This window comes from Pantherophis guttatus, chromosome 7 (genome assembly GCF_059756535.1).
Source record: "Pantherophis guttatus breed Tessera chromosome 7, ASM5975653v1, whole genome shotgun sequence".
In the NCBI taxonomy this organism is placed as follows: domain Eukaryota; kingdom Metazoa; phylum Chordata; class Lepidosauria; order Squamata; family Colubridae; genus Pantherophis; species Pantherophis guttatus.
The window spans coordinates 61954617-61982453 of NC_142069.1; the positions used below are offsets into that span (position 1 = coordinate 61954617).

General features: G+C 41.7%; 1 protein-coding gene across 3 annotated transcripts in view; it reads right to left on the reverse strand.

Annotated features, from left to right (window-relative positions):
* The window catches only part of PPP1R3A (protein phosphatase 1 regulatory subunit 3A), a 107455-nt gene extending 79885 nt beyond the window's left edge, over positions 1 to 27570 (reverse strand). For all 3 annotated transcript variants that reach the window (XM_060687113.2, XM_034431016.2, XM_034431014.2), the window contains exon 1: positions 26714 to 27570. In XM_060687113.2, the coding sequence (XP_060543096.1) occupies positions 26714 to 27510 (797 nt within the window). In that variant the 5' untranslated portion in view covers positions 27511 to 27570. The remainder of the gene's footprint in view (positions 1 to 26713) is intronic.
* Positions 27571 to 27837: the final 267 nt, after the last annotated feature.

Sequence of the window (27837 nt, forward strand, 5' to 3'; positions counted from 1 at the left end):
AACTACCCTCTCAAAAACATATATTTATTTTTTGTGAGGAAATATAACTTGTTTAGCACAAGGAAATTCTCCAAATCCCAAACCCAGGAACAGTCTCCATATTTTGGGAAATCAGTCTCAATTTATTTGCCCTTAAGTGACCTATCACTGCATCCACAATTTGTTCAAAATATGCCCACTTTTTCATAATTCAGATTTTATGGACAAGTAGATGTCATTCCTATATTGATGAGACCTACTCCCCCAATTCCTAATGGCTACCCTGAGTGGCTTTGGTACCAAAATAATGTCCCATGCTATTCTACAGCATAGCTGTAAGTGAAAACTACTAATATTCCATATTGCTCTTTGAAACCAACCCTGAAAGTAGGAACAGAGCCATTATAAAATAGTGGCCACAATCCTCAACTAACATGAATATAGTCCTAGGAAAATACTGTGCCCAAACTCATGAAAAATCACTGACAGATCAAGTTGGATGGAATTTATCACAATCCATTCAATCTCAGGGTAATTGTGGCTCAATCTGTTATAAAACTAGCTGAAAAGGCTAAAAATGATTGCTATCCTTCAAGAGCATCTATTACACAAAATATATATTTGTGATCGGGTACTAGTTAACAAAATCCTCTGAATACAGAGAGGATATTGTTAGTTATTGCTACCTCTTTCTGTAAGCCAAAATAGGCAAGAATCAAGAAAGAACATAGTAGGCTGGTGTGTATGTGGTATGTGGTGTGTGGGAATGACCTTGGGACTGGGTAAAGGGATGCAGCCAAGGGAATTATCAGATGAATGACAGCTGAGCCCACACAAGAAGGGTAGATCGGAAGGACCAGAAGTTGATGCCGCAGCGAGATGGACACGCGATTTTGGGGCTCCAGAATCGCCACCGATAGCCCTGCTGCCAGACGGTCCAGTTTGGATCCCACAGTCTAGGTTTGACTGTGGCAGTGGAGGGCATCTCCTGTTGATCTCAGGGACATCGCAAAGTCCCTGATTGATCCAGGAAAGCCCTTTTTCTGGCAGCGGGGAAGCAGCCATTGCGGCTGCCAAGGCTGGGGCAGCTTCGGAGGAAGAAAGAGGAATGACAGCTATCCGATCTGGTGAGAGAGCTTTATTTGACTGACAAGTTCACCTTAAGAGATGAGTGAGTGGATGATTATTTAAAAGAAGTTAAGTGGTGAATTTATTTTGAAATAGACTATTTGAAATCCGATTGCTCATTGGAACGGCTTTTAAACTAATTGTTTTTTTAAGACCGAGACTGGACTGAATGAGAAGAGAAGGGAAGGGATTGATTTTTGCGACTGTGCTTTGTTTAAAAAAAAAGAAAGAATCTTGTCTGAATTGTGATTGATCCATTGTGAAGCCTTTTTTTTCCTTTCCTCTGATTTTTTTTCTTTTATAACTTCCTTTTTTTAAAAATTTTTTTTAACTTTCAATAAAGAAGATTTAGATTTTTAAAGTAGGAAAGCTAAGAGAGTGAAAGTGCTGCCATCTACTGGGGAAAAGAAAAGAATAGAAGAAATTCAGCTGCAATGTATCCAGGCAGAAAGATCAAAGATATATTGTAGCCAAAATAATAACAAAGTGGCTCTGCGCTCCAGCTTGTTTAGCATAAGTGAAGAGAACATCTGAGACAGTATCTATCTGCATTGTTGATTCAGGTGCTTTTGGTGATTTTGAAGTAGGAGCCTTGGAAAAGTGTGAAGGGGAATTTTCCTCTCTATTATCATCACTCCTTTGGGCAGCTACTGTTATTCTCTCTTCCTGAGGCTTATATGTGAGACTCTCTGTAAGCTTTCCAGTTAAATATAAGGAAAGATCTTTTTTCATTTTGAGGCTTTTTAAGGATTGAATCGAATTGGATTTAGGCATTCAAGAGCCTGAAGCTCTTTTCTTTTTCTTTTTCCTTTTTCTTTTTTTCCCCCTATCTCTTATGGTCCCCCCCCCTATTGTTCCCTATTGTGGATTTTTGATTTTGGACTTCTATATTTTTATAATTCATCATTTTTTTCCCCTCTCCCCTTGATATTTTGTTTATACATGAAATTTTCTCTCTCTGTCTTTTTTTCCTTTCCTTTTTCCTTTTTAATGGAATCTTAGTTGGATTAGGGTTTGGAAGAAACTGAAGAGTTGGCTTTTTCTTTTTTTCTTCTTCTTCTTTTTCCATATTTGATTTTTCGCCTTTTTTTTTAATTTGATTTATATGCCACCCTTCTCTGGAGACTCAGGGCGGCTTACAATGCGTTAAGCAATAGCCTTCATTCTTTTATATATTTTATACAAAGTCAGTTTATTGCCCCCACAAACTGGGTCCTCATTTCACCTACCTTAGAAAGGATGGAAGGCTGAGTCAACCTTGAGCCTTGGAGAGATTCGAACCAGCAGAAATTGCAGGCAGCTGTGTTAATGACAGGGTGCACTAAACCACTGTACTATCAAGGCTCTTTTTGCCTCTCCTTTTCCTTTTTCCTTCTTTGGTTCCCTCTTTGTTTTTTGTTTTTTAATTTTTTATCTCCTCTCTTGGTCTTTACACCAGTGGATTATAATAAAATGAGTAAAAAAAAACAGTAACAGTGGGAGCTGCAACCACATCTTCTGAATCTCCATCTGGAGGACAACGTCCGATCCAGACCATGACACAACAAGAGAAAGAGAAAGAAGCATCGCTACAAGCAATTTTGAGCGCAGTTCAGAGGATGGAACAACAATTACTTAAGACAGATGAGAATGTCCAACAGATGGAACAATAACTAATAAAGACAGATGAAAAAGTGGTTAGCATCCAACAGGCAATGTCAAAATTTGAAGGAAGACTACAAGAGCTTGAGAAGAGGGATGACCAAAAGGGGGAAAAAATGAAAGATTTTGACAATAGACTGAGAGAGGTGGAAAGTGAAAGAAGTGTAGTAGTGGAACTGGAAATGGATAGAGCAGAATTCTATCTTAGATTTCAAAATGTGGAGGAAGAGAAAGGAGAAAATCTTGCGAATGTCATGATTTCTATGCTTGCTGATGCTCTGGAAATACCTAGAAAGGAGATGGCATATGGTGTAGACGAGATTTATCGAGTTCACACTAGATATGCTATGCGCAATAAATTACCAAGAGAAGTCCATATAAGATTTACTAAGAAATCGATAAAAGCACAAATTCTTCAAGTGGCAAGAGAAAAAACATTGAAATTCAAGGAGAAGGAAGTGGTAGTCTTGAAACAAATACCAAGGAAAGTGAGAGATGCGAGAAGAGAGTATAAATTTTTGATTAAGATACTAATTCAAAAGGGTGTTAATTTTAGATAGCTGATACCAGAAGGATTGATCTTAACATAGCAACTTCAAAGATATAGGCTAGATACAATTGATAAAGTGAGAGCTTTTTATGAAGATTTTTTAAAGGAAAAGGAAGTGGCAATGGAAACAGAAACACAAGCTACACTGATGTCGACAAAACCTACAGAAGAGGAAATGGTAATGATCGAATCAACGGAAGGCGCTGTTGGCGGATCCGTGGAATTTAAAGAACAATGGGAAGTAAGATCAACTAGAGCAATAAAACCTACTGTCAGCGTTCCAAATTAGGCTCTCTTCCAGCGCTGACATAACAAGATGAACTTTTACCTAGTTTTGTATGTACAGATAGTGTTTCCTGGGAGACGAGGATGGGGGCTACATTCCTGTGAAAAGAACGTGCCGGGAGGTAGAGATGGATCTGCATGATGGCCAATGGGACATTGGGGTTGGAGAGCGGAAGAGGAGGGGGTTGGAAGGAGGGGCCAGTTTGGCTGCAAAATGAAATCAGGAATGTCGGACTCGGCTATTCTTAAAATAAAAGTGATTCATTAGAGTTTGCGTTTGAGAATGAAGTTTATTCAAGATAGCACCGAAACCTGACAGACAGCCAAACTCTCCTCCAAATCCAGGCTGGCTGAGTTTAAATCATCCCGTTCCCTCCCAGACATCTGGTTGGACGGACTATGGCTGAAGCCAAGCTATCGGAGGAAAGCCTGCTTCAAGAAACGGGAGGAGCAGAAGCGGTCGTGATTCCAGCCAACTTGGAAAATACAAAGGTTCAACTTTCTCCACCTTCCCTCCCCGCAGAACTTCAAGCAAAGAAACGTGAAGCAGATAAGTACCCGGGGACTGTGCCAAAAGCCTTAGAGGCGGAATCCCCTTTTGCAAAGGTAAAAGATAAAGAAAAACCCCTAAGTGAATTGGGAAGGGCGAGCTGGGGATGGGAATGGCAACGAAGCCCAGACAAGGCAGCACCTCCCCACCCCAGGATGAGAGACGAGGCAGAGGACTATCAACACCAGGGCTGGCCCTCCAGAGCTCAGCACAGAGAGGAGAGGGCAGAGAGGGAGGAGCCACCCCAGTTCAGAGGGAAGTTCGATGGTGACCCAGACAACCTCGCCCAATTCCTCGATTCAGCTGAGATATACATAGAGCGGTTCGGACACCTCTACCCTTTCCCCAGAGCCCTAGTGAATGCTATCTCGGAAGGGCTGGAGGGAGAAGCAAAGAGGTGGTCAGCATCACTCTACAAATACAGGGCCCCCCAGCTACAAAATGCGGATGGGTTCTTGCAACTATTGAGAGCCCGTTATGAGGAGGAGGAAGAGGACCCCTATGTGGAAGACGAGCTCAGAAACCTAATGCAGAGGGGGAAGCCTATCAGAGAGCATATCCGTGAATTCAGGAGAGTCATTGGGACACTGCCTCCCCTACCAGAGCGATTGCTGGTGTATTTTTTTAGAACACGCCTAGATAAAAGAATTTCCCAAGTGACTGCCTATCGTGACATCCCAAACCGACTCGCTGAATGGTTCCGGGTAGCGATAAAAGTCGACAGAGGGCTGCGGGCGAGTGACACGTCAAAACCACCAGAGGGAAAGGAGAGAGGCCGACCAGACCAGGGGCCACTCAACAGACGAGAAACCCCAACATCACAGCCCTCCTACAGACCAACTGCCCCACGGAGACCACTGAAATGCTACAGATGTGGGGGAAGCAGCCACATAGCAGCAAGATGTGGAACGCCTAGACCGGGACCAACTCCACCGCCCAAAGCACGACCGGAACGAGGGCCCAAGCGCGTCACCCACGTACCGCAGGAAGCTCCCCAAATCCCTGAGTTTTTCGCTCATCTGACTGAAACCAGAGGAATCCCAGATGAGGGAGATCAGTTCCCCGAACCCTATGACACGGAAGATGAAGGCGAGGATGACCCGATGGTGAGTGGACCCGTCCATCCTTTTCTTTTCCCCATACGCCTAACAGCCCCCAAAACAGGGGCCCAAGAGACTTTCCAAGCCCTAATAGACTTGGGTAGCACACGGTGCCTAATCAACCTACCCACAGTTCTAAAATTGGGAATCCGAGCTAAACAGCTCAAACAACCAATTCGCTTCGAGCAAGTTGATGGGTCCCTAGTGGGAGGAACGTACGCCACACACTTGACTGAACCCGTGAGACTAGAACTCGCAGATCACTGGGAGACAATCCGCTTCATAATAGCCCCCAAGATGACAGAACCAGTCATATTGGGATTCTCATGGCTCGACAAATGGGGCCCAATCATTTGGTGGCAAGAGGGAACCCGCAGGCTGAGGATAGCAAAGGGGCCCCAACCCCTGCCGCCCCGACCAGAAGAATTCCCTCCCACGCTGAAACCCCAAAGCAGCCCTCCACTACAGAAGAAAACACCACCAACACAAGGGTCCCTCCCAGAAGGTGCAGCAAAGCAATTGGCAGCCGCACCCACCACCGCTTGTAACGCAAACCAGATCCCAAGGGAGTACCAAGACCTTGCAGGGGTATTCAGCGAGGCCGAGTGTGACATTCTGCCCCCCCACCGCGAGACCGATTGTGCCATCGAGATTATCCCAGGAGCGAAACTACCCAAACCTAAAATGTATGCCATGACGCCCCGAGAAATGCAGGAAATGCGGGACTACATAGACAAAAACTTACAAAGGGGATTTATTGAGCCAGTGAAACCAAGGGTAGCGGCACCGGTCATGTTTAAAGAGAAAAAGGACGGCTCCATGAGACTGGTGGTCGACTTTCGAAGTATCAACGCTGTTTGCGTACACAACTTGTACCCCCTCCCCCTCATGAAAGACATGTTAGCCCACCTAGCTAAAGGGAAGGTTTTCACCAAACTAGACCTTCAAGAAGCTTATTACCGAGTACGCATAAGGGCAGAAAGACTGAACGCTATGATAGAACAGTATTTAAGATGCTACGTCGACTACCAGCAGTCCAATTGGGCAGACCTCCTATCTTTTGCGGAGGTTGCATATAATAATGCTGTCCACAGCAGCACGGGGCTAACCCCGTTCAAAATAGTGAGTGGCATGGATTTTGTTCCCATGCCAGAATACCCGAGGGAGCCCCCTTCCTCAGTCAGTTTGACCGACTGGATGGCAATGTTGAGACAAACTTGGGAAAATGTTAAGAGGGCGCTGGCAAAGGCGGCTCAATCTTATAAGGACCAAGCAGACAAGCACCGAACTCCCCAAAGACCATTTCAGCTGGGAGAGAAAGTTTACCTCTCCACCAAGTACTTGAGACTTAGACTCCCGAGCAGGAAATTGGGCCCAAAATTTATAGGACCATTTCCTATAATAAAAATAATCAACCCCATTACAGTGCAATTGCAGTTGCCATGGCTTTTGGGGAAAATTCACCCCGTTTTTCACAGTAGCCTTCTAAAGCCTGTAGTGGGGTCTACTTTAAGGCCAACGCCACGTGAACCCCCTGGGCCCCTGGTTGTTGGGGGCCAAATGCACTACGAAGTGCAGAGGATTCTTGATTCAAGATGGCACAGGGGGTGACTTCAGTACTTAATTAAATGGAAGGGTTACCCATTGTCAGAGGCTTCCTGGGTGAAGAGCGCAAACATCCAAGCTGATCGCCTTATAGCAAAATTCCATGCAGACCACCCAGGAAAGCCGGGAGGGGGGGTGCACAGCCAGGGAGGGGCTCATGAGACTAATCTTGTTGTGTTTTCCCTACGGGATAGGTGATGTCGCAGAAGTGAAGGGAGAGGGGCCGGATGTCAGCGTTCCAAATTAGGCTCTCTTCCAGCGCTGACATAACAAGATGAACTTTTACCTAGTTTTGTATGTACAGATAGTGTTTCCTGGGAGACGAGGATGGGGGCTACATTCCTGTGAAAAGAACGTGCCGGGAGGTAGAGATGGATCTGCATGATGGCCAATGGGACATTGGGGTTGGAGAGCGGAAGAGGAGGGGGTTGGAAGGAGGGGCCAGTTTGGCTGCAAAATGAAATCAGGAATGTCGGACTCGGCTATTCTTAAAATAAAAGTGATTCATTAGAGTTTGCGTTTGAGAATGAAGTTTATTCAAGATAGCACCGAAACCTGACACCTACATATAAAATATGAATATGGATACAACGAAATTAATTTCAATAAATATAAATGGACTTAATTCGGCTGTGAAAAGAAGAAAGGTTTTTCATAAATTAGAGAAGCTAAATTTTGATATAATTTGTTTGCAAGAAGTTCACATTAAAAAACAACACGAACAATTATTGGCACAAACTAAGCTTGGACAAAAATTTTCATCATTATCGCAACACAAAAAGAGAGGCATTGTTCTATATATTAAAAATTCAATAAAAGCGGAACAAATATATGCAGATTTAGAGGGTAGAGTTTTGATAGTGGAGATAATTGATAATAATATGAAGATACTTCTAGTTGCAGTATATGCGCCAAATAACAATCAGAGTGATTTCTATTGAAATTTACATATGAAAATAATCGAAATGGACTATGATAATATATGCATGATGGGAGATTTTAATGGAATAGCAGATGAAAAATTGGACTATAAAACAACAAAAACAGGAAAGCGTAATAGAAAGACACTGCCAAACTCTTTCTTTAAAATGATAGAAGAAATAAATTTGAAAGATATATGGAAAATTAGAAATGGGAAGAATAGACAATACACTTTCTATTCAAATAGGCACTCATCTTGGTCCAGGTTAGATATGATATGGACAACAATGGACTTAACTCCAAAAATTGAACAGGTGGAAATAGACACTAATTTATGGGCTGACCATAATCCAGTGATAGTAACTTGGAAAGGTCAAAAAAGGAAAGCTAGATGGACTTTGAATAATACAATTTTAAAAGAAAAAGAATTTGTACAGAAAATGCAAAGAGAGCTGGAGTTCTTCTTTAAGGAGAATAAAAAGGAAGATACATTGATACAAAACCGTTGGGATACAATGAAAGCCTACGGTGGAGGTATAATAATAGACTACATAAAGAAAAGGAATGTGAAAAAAAGACAAACTTTTACAATATTAAAGAATGAATATAAGAGATTTGAAAAGAAACTCCAGAAAGATCCACATAAGAAAGATGTAAAAATGAAAATGGATATGCTAAACATAAAATGGATTTACTGGAGAAGGAAGAGCTAGCCCAAAAAATAAGAAGTGCTAAACAGAACTATTTTGAAAATGCAAATAAACCGGGAAGGTGGCTAGCATATATATTGAAAAAAGAACGGGAATAAAAACAAATAACGCAACTGATTGATGACCAAGGACAAAGTAAATTTGGAAATAAAGAGATGGGAAAAATAATACAAGAATACTATTGGCAACTTTATAAAAGAGAACAGGTTGAAGAGGGGAAAGTTAAAAAATACCTACAGAACGCAAAACTACCTGTGATCCCTAAGAACACTGAAGAAATGCTAAATGGGCATATAACAATGATGGAACTAACAGAAGCAATTAAGAAACAAAAAAAAAGGAAAGACACCAGGACCAGATGGTTTGTCTGTTGAATATTATAAGACATTACAAGAATCCTTATGCCTCCCACTTTTGGACATTATGAATGAAGTAATGACAAATAAAACAATACCCCAATCATGGACTGAGGCTTATATCACACTGATTCATAAAGAAGACACAGAGGGGTATTTTAGAAGGCACCAGATATGTGAAGCTTTGTTTTTGACATGGGAGAAGATCAAAAAATACCATTATTTGAAGATTCCAGTCTGGGTATCTACAATTGAAGCTTTTTCTTATCCAGTGGTATTTGAAGGGGAGCAAATTGTTAGATATAATGAATTATTGGATGAAAAGGGTGAACTTAAATTGAAACAAAACTTAGAAGATCAGGAAATTAAGATAGATTGGTTTTCATACATGCAAATACTTTCCAGATATCGAGAAGACTTTAAACAAGAAGGTATTTATAGTGTTTCGACTGGTTTAGACAAGATATTAATGGGTTCAGATGACCATATAATTAAAAAGTTATATGGATATTTACTTGAAGCAAAACTGGAAGAAGAACAAGTTAAAGAATGATAGCATGGGGGGAAAATTTTGGTTATAGTATTGATTTAGAGAAATGGCAAAAATTATGGTCACATAATTATAAAATGACAATGTCAATAGCATATAAAGAGAATTTGTATAAGATGTTTTACAGGTGGCATTTACCCGCAACAAGAATAGCCAGGATGTTTAAGAATATATCGGAGAAATGCTGGAAGTGTCATCAAACTCCAGGATCGTATTACCATATGTGGTGGACATGCATGGAAGCAAGGAGATTTTGGACTAAAATACATACGTGGTTAGAAAAAATGACAAAGAGACATATTGACTTTAAACCAAAAATATTTTTATTAGGAATTTTACCAGAGACATTTAATAAAGAATTACAATACTTAATTGTGAACATTTTAACAGCGGCCAGAATTGTATTTGCCAAAAACTGGAAAGGAGAGAAGATAATTACTGATGAAGAAATTATTATGAAAATGTTGGACTGTGCTGAAATGAGTAGATTGACATTTGAAATAAGAGAACAGGAAGATAAACAATATTATTTGATATGGGAGATATTTTATCAATGGTTTGACAAAAAAGTATGGAGATGAGATAACATATATGAAATGTTTAAATATTTATCTTTAGTTTAAGTAAAGAATAATTGTTGTATGAGGAGATCTGGAGAATTGTAAGCACGAAATGATTTCAACCGATTGAGATGCTGTCTATAATTGTTTGTAAGGATGATATTTTTATGTTGTTGTTGTTGTGTTTTTGTTTTGTTTTTTGTTTTTTTTTTTAATTTATTTTTATTTCTAATCTAAAATAAAACTTTTTTTTTTTAAAAAAAAGAAGGGTAGATCGGACAATAGGCTCAGATGATATCCTCCCTAATTTTTGGACTGTAAAGGAGATGGGGTGTAGGGAAAAGTACTTTCAGACTTGCAAGACTCTGTTAATGTAGTTTTACAATAAAATAGAGTTAGCTCATCTGGCCGTGTTTTCTGTCTCGTCTACCTAGTAAGACTGACAGCTGAATATTTCATAAATTAAAAGTGATTCCATATAACTAAATGAAATACTATGTTTGGTATCTTAATATATACTGTTACAAAACCAGAGATCATATTCAGACATATAGAAGCAATTTTATTCTGACAGCCTTACTTTCTCAGGCCTCTAACTATGGGTTTTTTGAAACAAAGAAACATAAAGCACCTCAGAGAATTATGCTGGATGGTTACTTGAGGATGCAATGGAGCCCCAAAAGTGAGCTCTCTCTCTCTCTCTCTCTCTCTCTCTCTCTCTCTCTCTCTCTCTCTCTCTCTTTCTCTTTCTTTGCAGTTATCATTACCATGCAATAGATATAATAACATGCATCATGGTGTGTCTGACTATCTTCATAGTGAGATTTACTAACTGTAGTCTATCTAATTCCTAGTCTGCTTCATTTCATGGAACAATAATTTAACTCAGTAAATAAGTATATTGCAAAATATGCAGACTGTACATTCTCCATTTGGGAATATCACTAGTAATGAGTGAACTCAAATCCCATAGACATTTCTTTTCTAAAAAGCGTTTTGTAAATAGCATTTGGCACCAGCAGTTAATGACTCAACTAGTAGGACAGCATAATAGACTCCCCTACTTCTTTTAAATAGTTCTGCTTAGGAAAAAAATTAAACTAAGTTATCAGCTTTCAAATATTTAAATACATCTCAGAGTCAATTCTTCTGCTTTCAATAGAACCTAAAACAAGTTTTTCTGTTGATCTATTCATTGCAGCAGACCTGGGTAGCATTAAATCTCAAAGGATTATCTGTTATTTGTTTCCTGTATTTCTAGGACATTTTTGCTGTTTTTTAAAAATTCAAATGAAAACAAACTAATAAAATAAAGTATATTGCTTTATTTATAAAGTATAAAGTATATCTATCTATCAATCATCTATCTATCTATCTATCTATCTATCTATCTATCTATCTATCTATCTACCTACCTACCTACCTACCTACCTACCTACCTACCTACCTACCATGTTTCCCTGAAAATAAGACCCCTTCTTATATATATTTTTTGAACCCTGAACTAAGCCATGCACTCAAAAGCCCAATTGGGCTTATTATCAGGGGATGTCTTATTTTGGGGGGAAACATAGTACCTACCTACCATGAATACACAAAGTCTACACACTTTTGTTAAAATGCCAGGTTTCTGAGATGTAAAAAAAATCAGACCAAGATAATCAATGCAGAATTTTTTCTTCCTTTAACATGAGATATATAATTCAATTGAGAAACAACTTGATTTTTAGGAGGGGTAATAATACAAAATATACAATAACATGTTCTATTACTGTGCACACTCCCTTATAAGTAGGGATGTGACTTTGTTCAGAATTAATCAACTACATTCAAACTGATCTTAAATAATAGTCAGGTTCCACCTGCCATCAAGTGACTCTCACCAAGTCTATATAAAGTTCTGACATTTACTTACAGAAAAAGCCATGGTATGCAAAGCATAAAAGGGACCTCATTGTTGGAAGTATTAGTCAGGAGAAGAGTACAACAAATTTCCAAGGTATTGGCTATACCATGCAACACAGTCAAGTTAGTAAACAACAAGTGGAGAAATTATGGCACAATAGTGACATTACCAAGAAGTCTTTCCAAAATTGATGAAAAAGCAAGAAAACTCATCTGACAGGCTGCCAGCTGCAGGAATTTCTGGCAAGTAATAGTTGTGTACTACAAGTGACAACAATCTGCCATATTCTTTGTATATTTGGGTTGTGGAGTAGAGTGACAAGATGGAAGCCTTTTCTTACAAAAAAAACAAAAAACAAAATCCAAGCCTATCCAAACCACACTATGCATTATCAAAAGTACACCATACCCGTAGTGAAGCATTGTGGTGGCAGCATTATGCTTTGGGACTGCTTTTCTTCAGCTGGAATTTGGGCTTTAGTCAAAGTGGAGGGAATTATGAAATTCCAAATATCATTCCATTTTGGCACAAAACCTGCAGGCTTCTGCTAAAATGCTGAAGAGGAAATTCACCTTTCAGCATGACAATGACCCAAAGCATACCTCCAAATCAATAAAAGGATGTCTTCACAAAAAGATCAAAGTTTTAGAATGGCCGCCCAGAGTCCAGATCTGTTGAGTGACCTCAAGAGGACTGTGCACAGGAGACCTGACAGATTTGTAGCGCTTTTGCAAAGAAAAGTGGGTAAAGATTCCCAAGGCAAGATGTGCTATGCTGATAGGCTCCTATTCTAAAAGACTGAACGATATCCTAAAAACAAAAGGTAGTTTTGTAAATATTAGATTAAGGTAACATAGGACAAATATAGGACAAACAGGGAGAAGAGTAACAGAGTGCATCCATGAACACCAACTAGCAGTCAGAAGACATGATGAAAACTATTTAATTTCACAACACATGGACAGACATAACCATAGTTTCAACTGGGAAAGTCCAAAAACACTAAAGAATTTCCGGAAGCCTGGCACATTGATAAATCAGTCATCAACAGCAGTGGTGAAATCCAATTTTTTTTTACTACCAGTTCTGTGGGCATGGCTTGGTGGGCATGGCAGGGGAAGGATACTGCAAAATCTCCATTCCCATCCCACTCCAGGGGAAGGATACTGCAAAATCTCCATTCCCTCCCCACTCCTGGGGGAAGGATATTGCAAAATCTCCAAACTACTCAAAATTTCCGCTACCGGTTCTCCAGAATCGGTCAGAACCTGCTGGATTTCACCCCTGATCAACAGGCACATAGACATAAACAACATCTATATAATATTGAAAAGAGATAATCAAACAAAAATGGAACAAAAAGACCATCTTACCAGCAATCAACACCAACAGAGATTAACAGCAAAGATTAACATCATGATTAATATTAGACCAACAATCAAGAAGCAAACAATACCCCAATCAAGGAACTGCCAAACAAGCTTAACAGTAAACACCCAACCAAAGAACCATCAAGACCATTCCCATCATCACTGATAAGTCATGCCATTAGAATATAAAATAAAGCCGCTGGGTGAGATCATCCGTGGCTTCGGGGTGGAGTTCCATCAGTACGCTGATGACACCCAGCTGTACATCTCCACCCCAGGCCACCCCAATGATGCCCTTGAAGTGATGTCCCAGTGCCTGGAGGCCGTGCGGGCCTGGATGGGGAGAAACAGGCTCCGACTCAACCCCTCCAAGACCGAGTGGCTGTGGCTTCCGGCGTCCCGATATAGCTAGCTGATGCCATTGCTGGCTATTGGGGGTGAATCACTCGCCCCCACGGAGAGGGCTCGTAACTTGGGCGTCCTCCTGGACGCACGGCTGTCTTTAGAAGATCATTTGACGGCCATGGCCAGGGGGGCTTTCTATCAGGTTCGCCTGATATGCCAGTTGCGCCCCTTTCTAGATCGGGACTCCCTACGCACAGTCACTCAGGCACTCGTCACTTCCCGCCTGGACTACTGCAATGCTCTCTACATGGGGCTCCCCCTGGGGTGCACCCAGAGGCTCCAGCTGGTCCAGAACGCGGCCACGCAGGGGATTATGGGGGCGACGAGGCGCTCCCATGTGACACCTCTCCTGCGCGAGCTGCACTGGCTCCCGGTGGTCTTCCGGGTGCGCTTCAAGGTGTTGGTGACCACCTTTAAAGCGCTCCATGGCTTAGGGCCGGAGTACTTACAAGACCGCCTTCTGCCACCAATAGCCTCCCACCAGCCAGTACGCTCACACAGAGTGGGCCTCCTCAGGGTGCCGTCCGCCAGACAATGTCGGCTGGCAACCCCCAGGGGGAGAGCCTTCTCTGTGGTGGCGCCCACCCTCTGGAACAACGTACAATAACAGACCTCCGGATTTTTCGTCGGGCCCTGAAAACCCATTTATTTCAACTAGCTGGGCTGGTTTGAGTTAAATTTTAAACTGATTTTAAATTGGAATTGTTTTAATTACGGCCAAAATATTTAATTATTTTAATCAGTTTTTAGATTTTGTATGTTTTGTATGTATGTCTTGTTTTTACTTTGGCTGTTCACCGCCCTGAGTCCTATATTGGAGAAGGGCGGTATAGAAATTTAAACAAACAAATAAATAAATAAATAAAATGAGAGCAAACCCCATTCCCTACTAGCACTGATGAAGTTACCTAGCTCAATTAATCTGCAAGAAAACAACTAAGCTCAGAAAGCACCAAGGATCATTCTTTCAACCCTGAGCTACAAATAATCTCCTGTATCAACAATCTCTATTGTTGAACAATCATAACATTTGTCTCTCATTTCTGGCAGCATTCAGATGTCTTCAGATATACAGCAGTTCCTGTATTTCTCAGCCAACCTGCTATTTGGTATACCGACATGATCAAGAATTAAGATCTATAGCTCAGTACTTCTAAATCAACTGCTTTGAGAAGTTAAATATTTTGTTTCCATCCATTGAACAAACACAGAAGTCATACCAGTGGTGGGTTGCCCCTGGTTTGCACCGGTTCTATAGAACCAGTAGTAAAACTAGTGGGAGGCTCCACCTACTGACCCTGACATCATCAAAACACTTCTGTGCTTGTGCGAACTGGTAGTAAAGGTAAGTAGAACACACCCCTGAGTCATACATTACAATCTGCCATCTTAATTTCTTTTCTGTGCTTGTGACTTACTCCTGTGTAAAGTATGAAAAGAACAGAATATAGCAGTTAATTATATGATACAGAGCACACAAAAAACATAAATAAACCAAATAAAACATTAATATGTTAAGTACATCATTTTTCTTGTGATTGAGAGAAACTTTACCCCTCAGCTATAACACAACTTTGTTTCTGTCCAGCAGTAATATATTCTTCACTAAATTTCTATTACTGAAAGCAAGATTGACTTTTCTTCCTGATTGGATAATGAAATGGAAATATAGGGTACTGGATTGACCAATTCAGCTAGTTTACATTGCTATCAAGCCACACAGCTTGTGTTGTCAAGCCATGTTTATTTTGTTCTTGTTCTGCTAAGGTCCAGCCCTTCAGTTTTTATAATATTTTTTTCCATTGGGATTTTACTTAATATTCTAAAAACAGAATTTTCAACGATGTAATATCTATACTAAAACTCGAGAGCATTGCAGTCTAAATTAACTTTTGAATTGTATACTATTTCTTATGTTTATAATTATATTGATTACAGCTATTCCAGTACATGTAATTGGAAAGAGAAGGGGCTACGGATAATAAAGGTATGTGATGATTTTTAAAAAGAACACATTAGAAATACTTCCCCTTGTGGTAAGATTGAAGTATTTCACAAAAAGTTAGAATATTGCATTTATGAATGTTTTTAAAAAATGAATCATATTTTATTTATTTATTTATTTATTTATTTATTTATTTATTTATTTATTTATCCAATTTATATACCGCCCTTCTCCCCAGGGGGACTCAGGGCGGTGGACAGCCAAACTTAAAACACATATAGTACAAAAGTTAAGAAAAAACTAAAATAAATTAAATTATCGGCATTTCCAATTTAAAATCCCAGATCTGCAAAATTGAAAAGTTCCCAATTTAAAACCCAGAATCAATAAAATCGAAAATTTAAAAACCCCATTAAAACCATTTAAGCTAGGCCAGCTTGTTGGAATAAATAAGTCTTCAGGGCCTTTCGGAAAGCGTGGAGGTCCGGGATCAGTCGTATTCCAGGAGGTAGCTCAATTTCAATTTCAATTTCCTGCAGTAATAAACCATTTTACATAACTTGCTGTTTCCAAATTTCAGGCCTCCAAGGCAACAAATCAAATGTAAAATTCTATCCAGCTGAACAATTAGAACAGGACCATATTTTTAAAAACCTTCCCTTGGATATATATTTCATTGGATACTTGCTATAGGCATATCAGATTTACGCTTTTTTGATACTTCTGATAAAGATTGTAAAATTTGTCCAGATGTGTATGTTTAGCACTAGGCTTTAGATCTGAAGGGAAAAAAACACTGATGGTAGGCATGCATATAGTACATGTCTACTCCTCTTTAAAACAGCAACATCTTTGCAACAACACATTCCCCAGGAAAAAAAATCATTAAATTTAAATAGCAGCAGATGTGCTGTATATGCCCCCTCACATGCTTTGAAATATCCTTCTGCCTTGAAAGCCAAAGACTGCTCAGCTATATTTAGAAGTCCTTCAGGTTACTAAACACTGCTTAAAACTTTGAATTAGGCTCTGAAAAAATGCCCTATAAATAGCCTACACTACAATCCAAACAATAAATCTTGCTGTTGCTTTCTTGTGTTTCTGAGCACTCTTCAAGGACAGCCCAAAATAAATAATATTGCAACAATGGAAATTGATAGCCACATAGATGACTTTTGTTAATCTTGGTCATCATCCAAGAAGAAGCACAATTAAGGCAAGATTTAGTACAATAATTTCTGGGCATAGCTATATCAACTGACACATGAATGGACTTGTACTAAAGAATGGACTTGATATTTCAGACCGTGTATTATCCCATCCAGAATAGATTGTACTTGTAATCCAAGATTTGTTTATTTATATATAAAATAAGACTGTCTTATTTTAATATATTTCAATTTCTTAGGCCACTTTCGTTCTGTCACTGTGTCCAGACCATGAGGGACCATCCCATTATCATTTTGTTAACTATTTATTTATTTATTTATTTTATTAGATTTCTATACCGCCCTACTCCCGAAGGACTCAGGGCGGTGCACAGCCACACAATAAAAACACATACATACAAAATTTAAAAATAGAATAAAATCAAATTAAATAATTTTGGCCCCGACAAATTTAAAACCCCAAACTTTTAAAACCAATTTAAAATTGAATATATAAAATACTAAAAGATATTTAAAATTTTAAAAATCTTTTATAAAAGAGGGGGGGAAATTAGGCCAGGCCGGCCTGGTGAAATAGTAAGGTCTTTAAGGTGCGGCGGAAGGTGCGCAGATCCGGGATCCTCCGTATCTCTGGGGGGAGCTCATTCCAGATAGTAGGTGCCCCCACAGAGAAGGCTCTCCCCCTGGGGGCCGCCAGTCGGCATTGTTTGGCTGATGGCACCCGGAGGAGCCCCTCTCTATGGGAGCGTACTGGCCAGTGGGAGGCTATTGGTGGTAGTAGGCAGTCCCGCAAGTACCCAGGTCCTAAGCCATGGAGCGCTTTAAAGGTGGTAACCAGAACCTTGAAGCGCACCCGGAAGACCACCAGGAGCCAGTGCAGCTCGCGCAGGAGGGGTGTTACATGGGAACGCCATGTTGCTCCCATTACCACCCGCGTGGCTGCACTCTGCGCCAGTTGGAGCCTCCGGGTGGTCCTCAAGGGGAGCCCCATGTAGAGAGCATTGCAATAGTCCAGGCGGGAGGTGACAAGGGCATGAGTGACCGTGCATAACGAGTCCCGATCTAGAAAGGGACGCAACTGGCGAATCAGGCGAACCTGATGAAAAATCCTCCCACTCATGGCAGTCAAGTGCTCTTCTAAAGACAGCCGTGAATCCAGGAGGATGCCCAAGTTGCGAGCCCTCTCCGTGGGGGCCAATGATTCACCCTCAATAGTCAGTGATGGCGTCAACTGACTATATCGGGACGTCAGAAACCACAGCCACTCGATCTTGGATGGGTTGAGCCTGAGCCTGTTCCTCCCCATCCAGATCCGTACGGCCTCCAGGCACCGGGACATCACTTCAAGGGCATCATTGGGGTGATCCGGGGTGGAGATGTACAGCTGGGTGTCGTCAGCGTACTGATGGTACTCCACCCCGAAACCACGGATGATCTCGCCCAGCGGCTTCACATAAATGTTGAACAGGAGAGGCGAGAGGACCGACCCTTGCGGCACCCCACATATGAGGGGCCTCGGGGTCGACCTCTGTCCCCCTGTCAACACAGACTGCGACCGCTCAGAGAGAAAGGAGGAGAACCACCACAACACAGTGCCTCCCACCCCCAACTCTTCCAACCGATGCAGCATGATACCATGGTTGATGGTATCAAAAGCCGCTGAGAGATCTAACAGGACCAGGACAGAGGAGCACCCCCTGTCCCGAGCCCTCCAGAGATCATCAACCAATGCGACCAATGCCGTTTCCGTGCTGTACCCAGGCCTGAAGCCTGACTGGAACGGATCCAGATACGTCGTTTCATCCAGGTGCTGGGGGAGCTGTTGCGCGACCACACTCTCAACAACCTTCACAACAAAGCGAAGGTTGGAGACCGGACAATAATTTACCAACATTGCCAGGTCCAGGGAAGGCTTCTTGAGGAGAGGCCTCACCACCGCCTCTTTCAAGGCGGCGGGAAGGTCACCCTCACCCAGCGAAGTGTTTATAATCCCCTGGAGCCAGCCTCGTGTCACTTCCCGGGAAGCCAGTACTAACCAGGAAGGACACGGGTCCAATAAACAAGTGGTCGCGTTCAGTCTACCCAGAATCCTCTCCACGTCCTCAGGGGTCACAGGATCAAACTCATCCCAGATAACATTCTCAAGACCTGCCCCTGTCTCTCCCCCTGAGACTACCCAGTCGGAGTCCAAATCTTCCTGAATCTGAGTGATTTTGTCATACAGATACTGAACAAAATCCTCGGCTCTACCCTCCAAGGGGTCCTCCCGCGCTTCCTGGTGGAGCAGGGAGTGGGTCACCCTAAAGAGGGTGGCCGGGCAATTATCTGATGACGCAATAAGAGCAGCATTTCGCTGCTTTTATCGCCACTAAGTAATTCCTAATGTGGGATCTTACTAGTGTCCGGTCAGATTCAGAAAGACTGGCCCTCCAACTACTCTCTAGGCATCTTTTCCGGTGCTTCAACTCCCTCAGCTCCTCAGTAAACCAAGGAGCCAATTGAGATCGGCGCCAGGTCAGAGGCCACAAAGGCACGACCCGATCCAGAGCACCAGCAGCCGCCCTATCCCAGGCGGCTACCAGGTCTCCAGTCGAGGCGTGTGCCAGAACCTCAGGAAATGGCCCAAGCTCCGTCTGGAATCTGTCAGGTTCCATCAGGCACCTGGGGCGGAACCATCTTACCGGCTCCGCCTCCCTGCAGCGGGGTGCAGCGGTTCAAAAGTCGAGACAAAGGAGAGAGTGATCTGACCATGACAAGGGTTCAGTAACTATATCCTCTATATCAAGATCCCTCAACCACTGTCCAGAGACAAAAACCAGATCCAGCGTGTTTCCCCCTGTGTGGGTAGGGCCATGAATTAACTGGGTCAGGTCCATAGCTGTCATGGAAGCCATGAACTCCCGAGCCATCTCCGACGTCTCACCCACGGACGGCAGGTTGAAATCCCCCATGACCATAAGCCTAGGGGTATCAACCGCCACCGCGGCGATGACGTTGAGTAGCTCGGGCAGGGCTGTTGCCACGTGGCAGTGATCAGCAAACCCATCTGAACCCCATGACCCCATTTCACAAAAAGGGATTCACAGCCAGCCATCTGAGGAACAGTGGCCTCCCTTGGTCTCAGACCTTCTTTAATTATAACCGCTACCCCCCTGCCCCTCCCCTGTGACCTCGGCTGATGGAATGCTTGGAAACCTGGCGGGCACATTTCAACGAGGGGAACCCCCCCTCTTGGCCCAACTAGGTCTCTGTAATACCTGCCAGGTCCACACCCCCCTCCTGAACAAGATCACAGATGAGGGGGGCTTTATTTATTATGGACCTGGCATTGCACAGCATCAGCCGAAGGCCTGGGTCCTGAGGGTCTATGCAACCTGAGGAGCGAGTAGAGCCTTGGGGGCCGGAGCACGCCACCGCTCGTAGACAGCGAGTGTGCACTCCCCTAACACGATATGGCCCCCTGCTCCCGCCATATCTACCCCTCCCACCTACAGTACTGATGTTCAAAAAACTATCCGGACAAGCTCTAACCCCCCCCTCGATCCTGGGTCCCCCACCCCCCACGCCACGCTTCACTGCCAGACCTGACCCTCCCCCTTGTGGGTTATCCCCCATACCCACAGCCCGAATTCCAATCTGACCCTCCCCCTCCCTGGGACCCCTTAAAAATTTGACTAAAAATTTCGTTAGAAAACCCCTCAATCCCCTCGTTTTCACATGCCACCTCTCTGGGTCCCAAAACCCTTCCTTGAGGTGGGCCCTCGATAGTGAGGAGGGCCACATCTGCGAGAAGGGGGAATCTCGCAGCGCAAGAAGATCTGCAGTCATATACATCTCCAAAATGCAGCGATGGAGGCCCAAAGCTCAGACAGGGGACTTCACAAAAGATGTAACACAGCCATTTGTTCATCGATGTGCTGTTGGTATCTCAACTGTCCTCCCACAACAGCAGGAGGGTCCTAATTATCTCCTCCAATGGGGGCAACCTCCGGCCCGCCCTCTCATGGCGGAACCCCACGGGGCCGTAGATTGAAAAAGTTCTCCCACAGACAAGAGTCATGATGTAATAGAGGACCCCTCAACAGTTGCATCAGTTTGGCTGACCATGGTCGGAAGAAAGATTTATCAGTCTATCAGTCAGTCTATGAGTCACGCCAGGGGCGAAGATGGAAAATCCTTGGCAAAGTCTTATACTCAAGATCATATTCGAGTAAGTCCCGATGAAAAAGGGAAAGAAGGGAAGGGGAAGAAGGAAGAGGGGAAGAAAAAAAGGGGGGGGGAGAGAGAAAATTCCCTCAATTAGGGCAAATAATAAGCCCATTTAGGCGGACACAGTACCCAGGAGGGGGAGGAGAAAAGGGCTGGTATCTATGTGACGGAAAACTCCTCCGTCGCCCCCCAGCCCTACATTCCTCGGATAGTTCAGTTCTTCCAGGATAACAAATCCAAACCCCAGCCTCCATTGGATGTCACAGGGGGCCTCCAGGTCCTCTACAGCCGCCAAGATATCCCAGGAGGGGGTCTTTCTTCTCCGGTCCTAGGCCCGTTATGCTCCTCTCAGTTTTCACCCTCTAGCAAGCCCCCCTTCTCTGGCAATAGGGCCTGAGAGCAGCTCCAGTACTTCCATGGGGTGTGCCATGGCCCAGTTTAATGTTGGGGCCGGCCTCACCACCCCCGCTGATATCCACGCCACCATTCCTGGATTCCAGGGGCCGCTGAGGAAGTTCCTAAGTGGGACAGATGAAATTTCAACAGGCTGCCACCACTCGCTGCCCCACAGCCATACTTCCCCCTTCACCTTGCCGCTATCGCTGCCAATGACTGCCGCCGAACAAACCACCATAGCACCACTTTCGGCGGCGTTGGAGCAGCGCGGCCAACTTCTTCGCCAGCGCCTCTAGGCATGTCCAGGGGCGAGGGAGATCTCAAAAACCCTCGCCCCGACCTCCGCTGACTGACCCCGCCGCCGCCAGCAAGCCACATCTCCATATCTCCGCTCTCCACTCGGCTCCGCTCTCCGCTCTCCCTTCTCCTTCCCAGCAGCGCCGCTGCTCTCCACTCAGCTCTCGGTGGCGTCAGTGGAGTCGGAGCAGCACGGCCACACTCTCCCTCACCGACTCCGACTCCGGGGGCGTCCAGGGGCGAGGAAGATCGCAAAACCCTCACCCCGAAGCCACCCGACCGAATCAGGGGTCGCTGATGGTTGAGCTCCCCTGCAGCACCCCCTCGAGCCCCAGAAAGTCCTCCATCCAGCCGCAGCACCTCACCTCACAACCACCATCTTGCGCATGCTCAGAAGAAAAAAAACTGTTGGCTATAAGATACAGAGGTGCAGCTGTCATCAGTGTATTAATGAAATCAATACTAACTATTCCAGAAACATAGTTGAAATAAAATGTATAAAACTAACTATGAGATATAAAACTAAGGAATTGCACAGGCTATATCTATCCTCAAATTCCAATCAGAAAAGCTTAAAATAATCAGCTTTATCTAAGAAATCCTAAACCTGCAGTCATTTGTTCTGTTATTTTAAAGAGAAAAATTGAAAACTGGCCAATACTAATTTATTCATTTTATTAAAGTTAATGTTCAATAACTGTTCCTAAATAAATGAAATGCATGAATCATAATAAAGATTCCTTAAACTGAATGTGACTTCTAGTGAATTTCTTTGCAATCTTTCAGAAATGGTTTTTCTCTGCCACTTTATGGAGGGTTTCTTGATTTCCCAATCTAGCCCACAATCCTAGGAAGTTTTGAAATCCTCTATCTACATACTTCTCAGATCTCACACCCTACTTTTAAAAAAAAAATTAGACAAATTGGCAAAAGACTGACAGCTGGAACTAAGCCCATACTCATATCTAGCTCTTATCAACCAAGATAGACACAGTTTATCAAAGAGTGTATACATGTGGTTTTGTTTCTTGACCATATTCTTTGGCTGAATTATAAGAAACGTATCTACCCAAATTTGACAGTTGGCTGCCACAATCACTATCCTCCAATATTGGTGGTCTTGGCTGCTAGAGTTAAGATTGAAGAGGGATAACTAACAAGCTAAACATTATTTTTTGTCTATGGATATTAGATCTGTGGTAAATCCAAAGAAATAAAAAAGATTAAATATGTTTTTGCAGTGCTCCTGGTAAAAGCTCTCAGACTGTGAATCTCTTAACATTCAGCCTGGTTTGATATAAAGAATCTTAAGTAGGATCAGCCAATAACAAGATGTTGTTTATTCATTTGTCATTCTGTAAATTAAAATGCCCCCTCACCGTAGCAGGGAACAGCTGCACTGCTGGTAAAGATCAGGCATATCATCAGTACCTAATAATAGCAAAAAGCTTGACCAAATCCACTTGCTGATTGCAGTTTGTCAGCTTAGTGGTTATGGCAAAAATCCTGAATTATGAAAAAGCATTCCCTTTTAACTGAGGATTTACCATGAGTTGATAAACTATTAATATTGACAAAGAAACATTATAAGTAGGAAATACAAGGCAAAGATGGTTTCCTTAAAAACAGAACAAATTATCAGATCTCAGCATTGTTGTGTTAAGGGTTTTGAAAGATGTATTGCAAACGCCTGCTAAAAGGCAAATTAATGAATATTCCCTAGTCTTCATAACTACTGTCTTAAAAATCAAAGGCACTGCCCTAAGCATCAATGGTTAAGAAGCAGTTATAATACAGCTATGGTTCTCATTTTCAGTTTACACAGTTCCAGACTGGAGGTGGCCAACTACATATATGGGATTAAACCAGCCTACAGGTTCATATTTCGTTATGGACAGTTTCAATATTGTGTATCAAATTTGTTTGGAATATTTATTCAAAATCAAATGCATGATATTGGGTATAATCTAGTAAAAAGCAGACTGATATAAAAGAAATAATAAATATAATATGGGATGTGATGGCAAGCAAGTATAAATGTATTTACATCCAGCACTGAGATATGCTTCAGAGATTTACAAGGTAAACTAGACCACTGCCTCCTGTGTAGATATCTGTAACTCTCTAAACTACCCTGATGCTCTCATTACCATTAGTTTTGGTTGCCATGATATAAAAAATGTTAAGACTCTAGAAAGAGTGTAGAGAAGAGCAACAAAAATGATTAGGGAACTAGAGGCTAAAACATATGAAGAATGGTTGCAGGAATTAGGTGTGTCTGGTTTAATGAAAAGAAGGACTAGGGATGACATGATAGCAGTGTTCCAATATCTAAAGGGTTGCCACAAAGAAGAGGGGGTCAACCTATTCTCCAAAACACCTGAAGGTAGAAGCAATTAATGGAAACTAATCAAGGAGAAAAACAACCTAGAACTAAGGAGAAATTTCCTGATTAGTTAATTGTCTTTAGAAGTTGTGGGTACTCCAACATGAGAGGTTTTTAAGAAGAGATTGGACAACTCTCTAAACTGCCCTGAAAATTTGTCTGAAATGGTATAGTGTTTCCTGCTTGAGTAGAGGGTTGGACAAGAAGACTGCCAAGGTAACTTTTGTTATTCTGTTAACTAAACTTCAACTGCCAGTCAGGTTGTTGCATTTTCTGTATAAAATTGGGGACAAGGAGAACTTGTTCTTCAATTCAGGAATCAAATTATACTTGTGTAAAATACATGGATACCCCTTATGAAATTTACAAAGTATAATGTAAATGAAATATTAATATTGTGCTTATTGATAGATTTAATTGCATAGACAAATCTATGCTATTCTATTTCACTATATCTAGTATCTTTAAAATTAAGAGGAAGAATTGAAATAATATGTGATATATGATCCATGCACACACTATATGATAAAAACTTGTGTAAATATAATTATACATTTTTTTAAATTATGGATTAATAAGGCTTCACCAAATCCACTTTCACATTTCAAAGTATCTGCACAACCTTAAGGACTAAAGTCCAATGTATTTTAAAAATAAAAGAAATTTAAACAAATCTTTTAAACAATTTACGTTTTTTATGGTTCTCATATATATGTCGTAAGAATTCTGCACAATACAGAATAACCTTTATTTTTCTTTCTGCATTTTTTCCATCAGAATTTTTTTTTTGGATGCATCATCTTAGACCAGAGGTCCTCAGCCCCTGGCCTGTGGACCGGCACTGGATCGCAGCATGCCAGAAACTGGGCCACACAAGCAAGTGAAGCCCCATCTGCAGGATGCAGGCAGCACACAAAACCATGCCCCCTCCACTCCACAGAAAAACCTCTCTCCATAGAACCAGTCCCTGGTGCCCAAAAGATTGGGGGGCCTCTGTCTAAAACTGGAGATTCCATTCATGGGACATGGAACTTATTTCACATCCTATATTTTCTATTCTCTCATTTCTCTATTCAGTGTCATCCAGGACACTGTTGTCATGTTTTCTTGGTTCCTCAATAAAATTTGTAGAATTGAGCTTACCTTTCTGAGTCATCACTATGATCTCACATTTTTAAACAATAAAACTTCCCACTGCCTTGGGAATCTGCAGCAGACTGCATTTACTTCTTCTGACCTTCTCAGCAATGGTTCAGATCAGAGGTGGGTTTCAGCAGGTTCTGACCAGTTCTGGAGAACTGGTAGCGGAAATTTTGAGTAGTTCAGAGAACTGGTAATAAAAATTCTGACTAGCCCCACCCCCATCTATTCTCTGCCTCCCAAATCCCAGCTGATCGGGAGGAAATGGAGATTTTGCAGTAACCTTCCCCTGGATTGGGGAGGGAATGGAGATTTTACAGTATCCTTCCCCTGGAGTGGGGTGGGAATGGAGATTTTACAGTATCCTTTCCCCTGCCATGCCCACCAAGCCACGCCCACCAAGCCATGCCATGCCCACCAAGCCACATCCACAGAACTGGTAGTAAAATTTTTTGAAACCCACCACTGGTTCAGATTGATTTGAATGAATTGGGAGTAGTAGCCCCACTGAGATCAATTACCAGTTTCCTAATTCCACTTTAGGCTGAAACATTTAATTTCAAGGTTCTGAAAGAAGACACAAATAGATTCCATCATGGCAAATTATGTAGTCCAGACAATTGAGAGAAGTGGCTTTTTAGTGATATCGGGCCAGAATGTGGTTGTGTGCACTGTGAACTCCAAATCATATTGTACCATAATAATAATATGAAATAAATACTGCAGAAATAATATTTTCTGATGTTAGCATTTCAGGTCAATTCTACATAGCAATCTGTATAGGAGTACACTATTATTCCATTTATATCTTACAGCAATTTTGTAAGAAATATTTAATTAAGAGAGAAAAGGATTTGTGCAGCAGCGTCTACAAAGTGACTTGCATAGTACAATCCAGATATCCTGGACTATAGCCCCCATATTGTCATGTCAGTAGGTAGAAATTATGGCTGTTAGAGCTCAACACATTTAGATACCATATTACCCATATTTACAATCTCCTTTATACTCATCTGCTTAATTCAGAAAGTCAGGATGCAGATCGCAGAAGATCACTGTGCATACCTTGGGTTTATACATCTGATTAACTAAAACAGCTAATTAATGCAAATGGACCTGCTTTGACCATTGGCTCCTTTCCCTGAATGGTGTCATTAGATTTTTTAGTAGGATCTGGACAGAAACATTCTTTGTTCTGAATTTGAATTTCACATTTAACTGTAAACAAATTGCAAGCACATGGTTTACAGGTCACACAGTTGGGGCAAAGAGCCAGAAGCTGTGAATGGATACATTAACATTAACCAAATTTCTTCAAATGTTCCCATAGCTTCTCTGTTCTTAACTTCATAGAGCTATTAATGAGATGTTTTATCTGTTTAAACTTACTTATATGAATTTTCATACTATTTTGATAATCAGCACTGTAATATTTTATATTCAACTGTTTCTTTGCATATATGTATGTATATCTGCATCACATTTTATTTAGTGTACCCACAATTTAGGTGTGGAAACTATAAATCAGAGTTTTTATAATAAACAAGCATCTCACCTGCTCAGTGTTGTCTTTAAGCAGCCTTTGATATGTTTATTTGTAACTTCTTCCTGAAGATTATTATCCTCCAATGATGATGCAGTTCCTTTTTTATGGCAAATCAAAATATAATTTTTATTGTTATTGTTTGACCAAAATATTCCCACAGATGTCTCATATCGTATGCAAAATTCAACTTTAGCACCTTCTTTCTGATAAGGAGGAACCAATGAAATCTTGAATAAGAATTGGTCAGTCTCACCATCACAAGAATTTGGCACATATTCTGCTAAGATATCATAATAGGTTAGCCAGTTGTCCAAAGACATTCGAACATAGACCAACTTCTGAAAGGATATATTCAGAACACGAATTATGCCCTTCATACATATTATGCCCGGAAGAAACTCTACAAACTCTAGACATATTTTATGTGCACGCACAGTTTGCAAAAGTTCCCCTTGTGTGGTGGGAATTAGAAACAGTGGAGTTAAATAGAATTCCTCCACAGGCAGATCTTCATCTTCTAAATCATCACTGAGCTGTGTAACTGGATTATCCCAGCTATCAAACTCCTTAACAGATACAAGATCAAAACCAAATGCATCAGCAAATGAAACTTTTCTTGCAATAGTTGAGGGGATTTCTGCTTCCATTTCTTCAGAAGAATCTGAATTCCGTCTTCGGAGACCAGGAGAGAAACGATGCTGATGTGTAGCTTTAACATCTTCTTCTTCTGAAAAACAATTACTTAAAGTAGGAACTTCCAATAAGTTCTCCCTACCAATACGACCAGGTTCTTCAAAAGACTCCATTGGGTTCTTTGATATAAACTGAAGGAGAGCAGTCTGTGTAGTGGCAGCTGATATTTGAAACGGTGTGATTTGAAACAAGGATTACTATTACAGTTGACATTGCAAAAGGAATCCTGGCCTATTAATAGGATCAATGGCTTGTTAAATATGTTAGGCCATTATGTTGGTCTATGACTGCTATAAAGACTTTATATTATACTGTACATAAGCCATTCTCCAAAGGCCTGTAAAGGAAGTGTTGCAAAGAAATGATAGTGAAGATATTCTCCTGTGGTTAATTTGAAGGTCTGAACCTTTGTTATTATGATATAGTAACTATTCCATAAT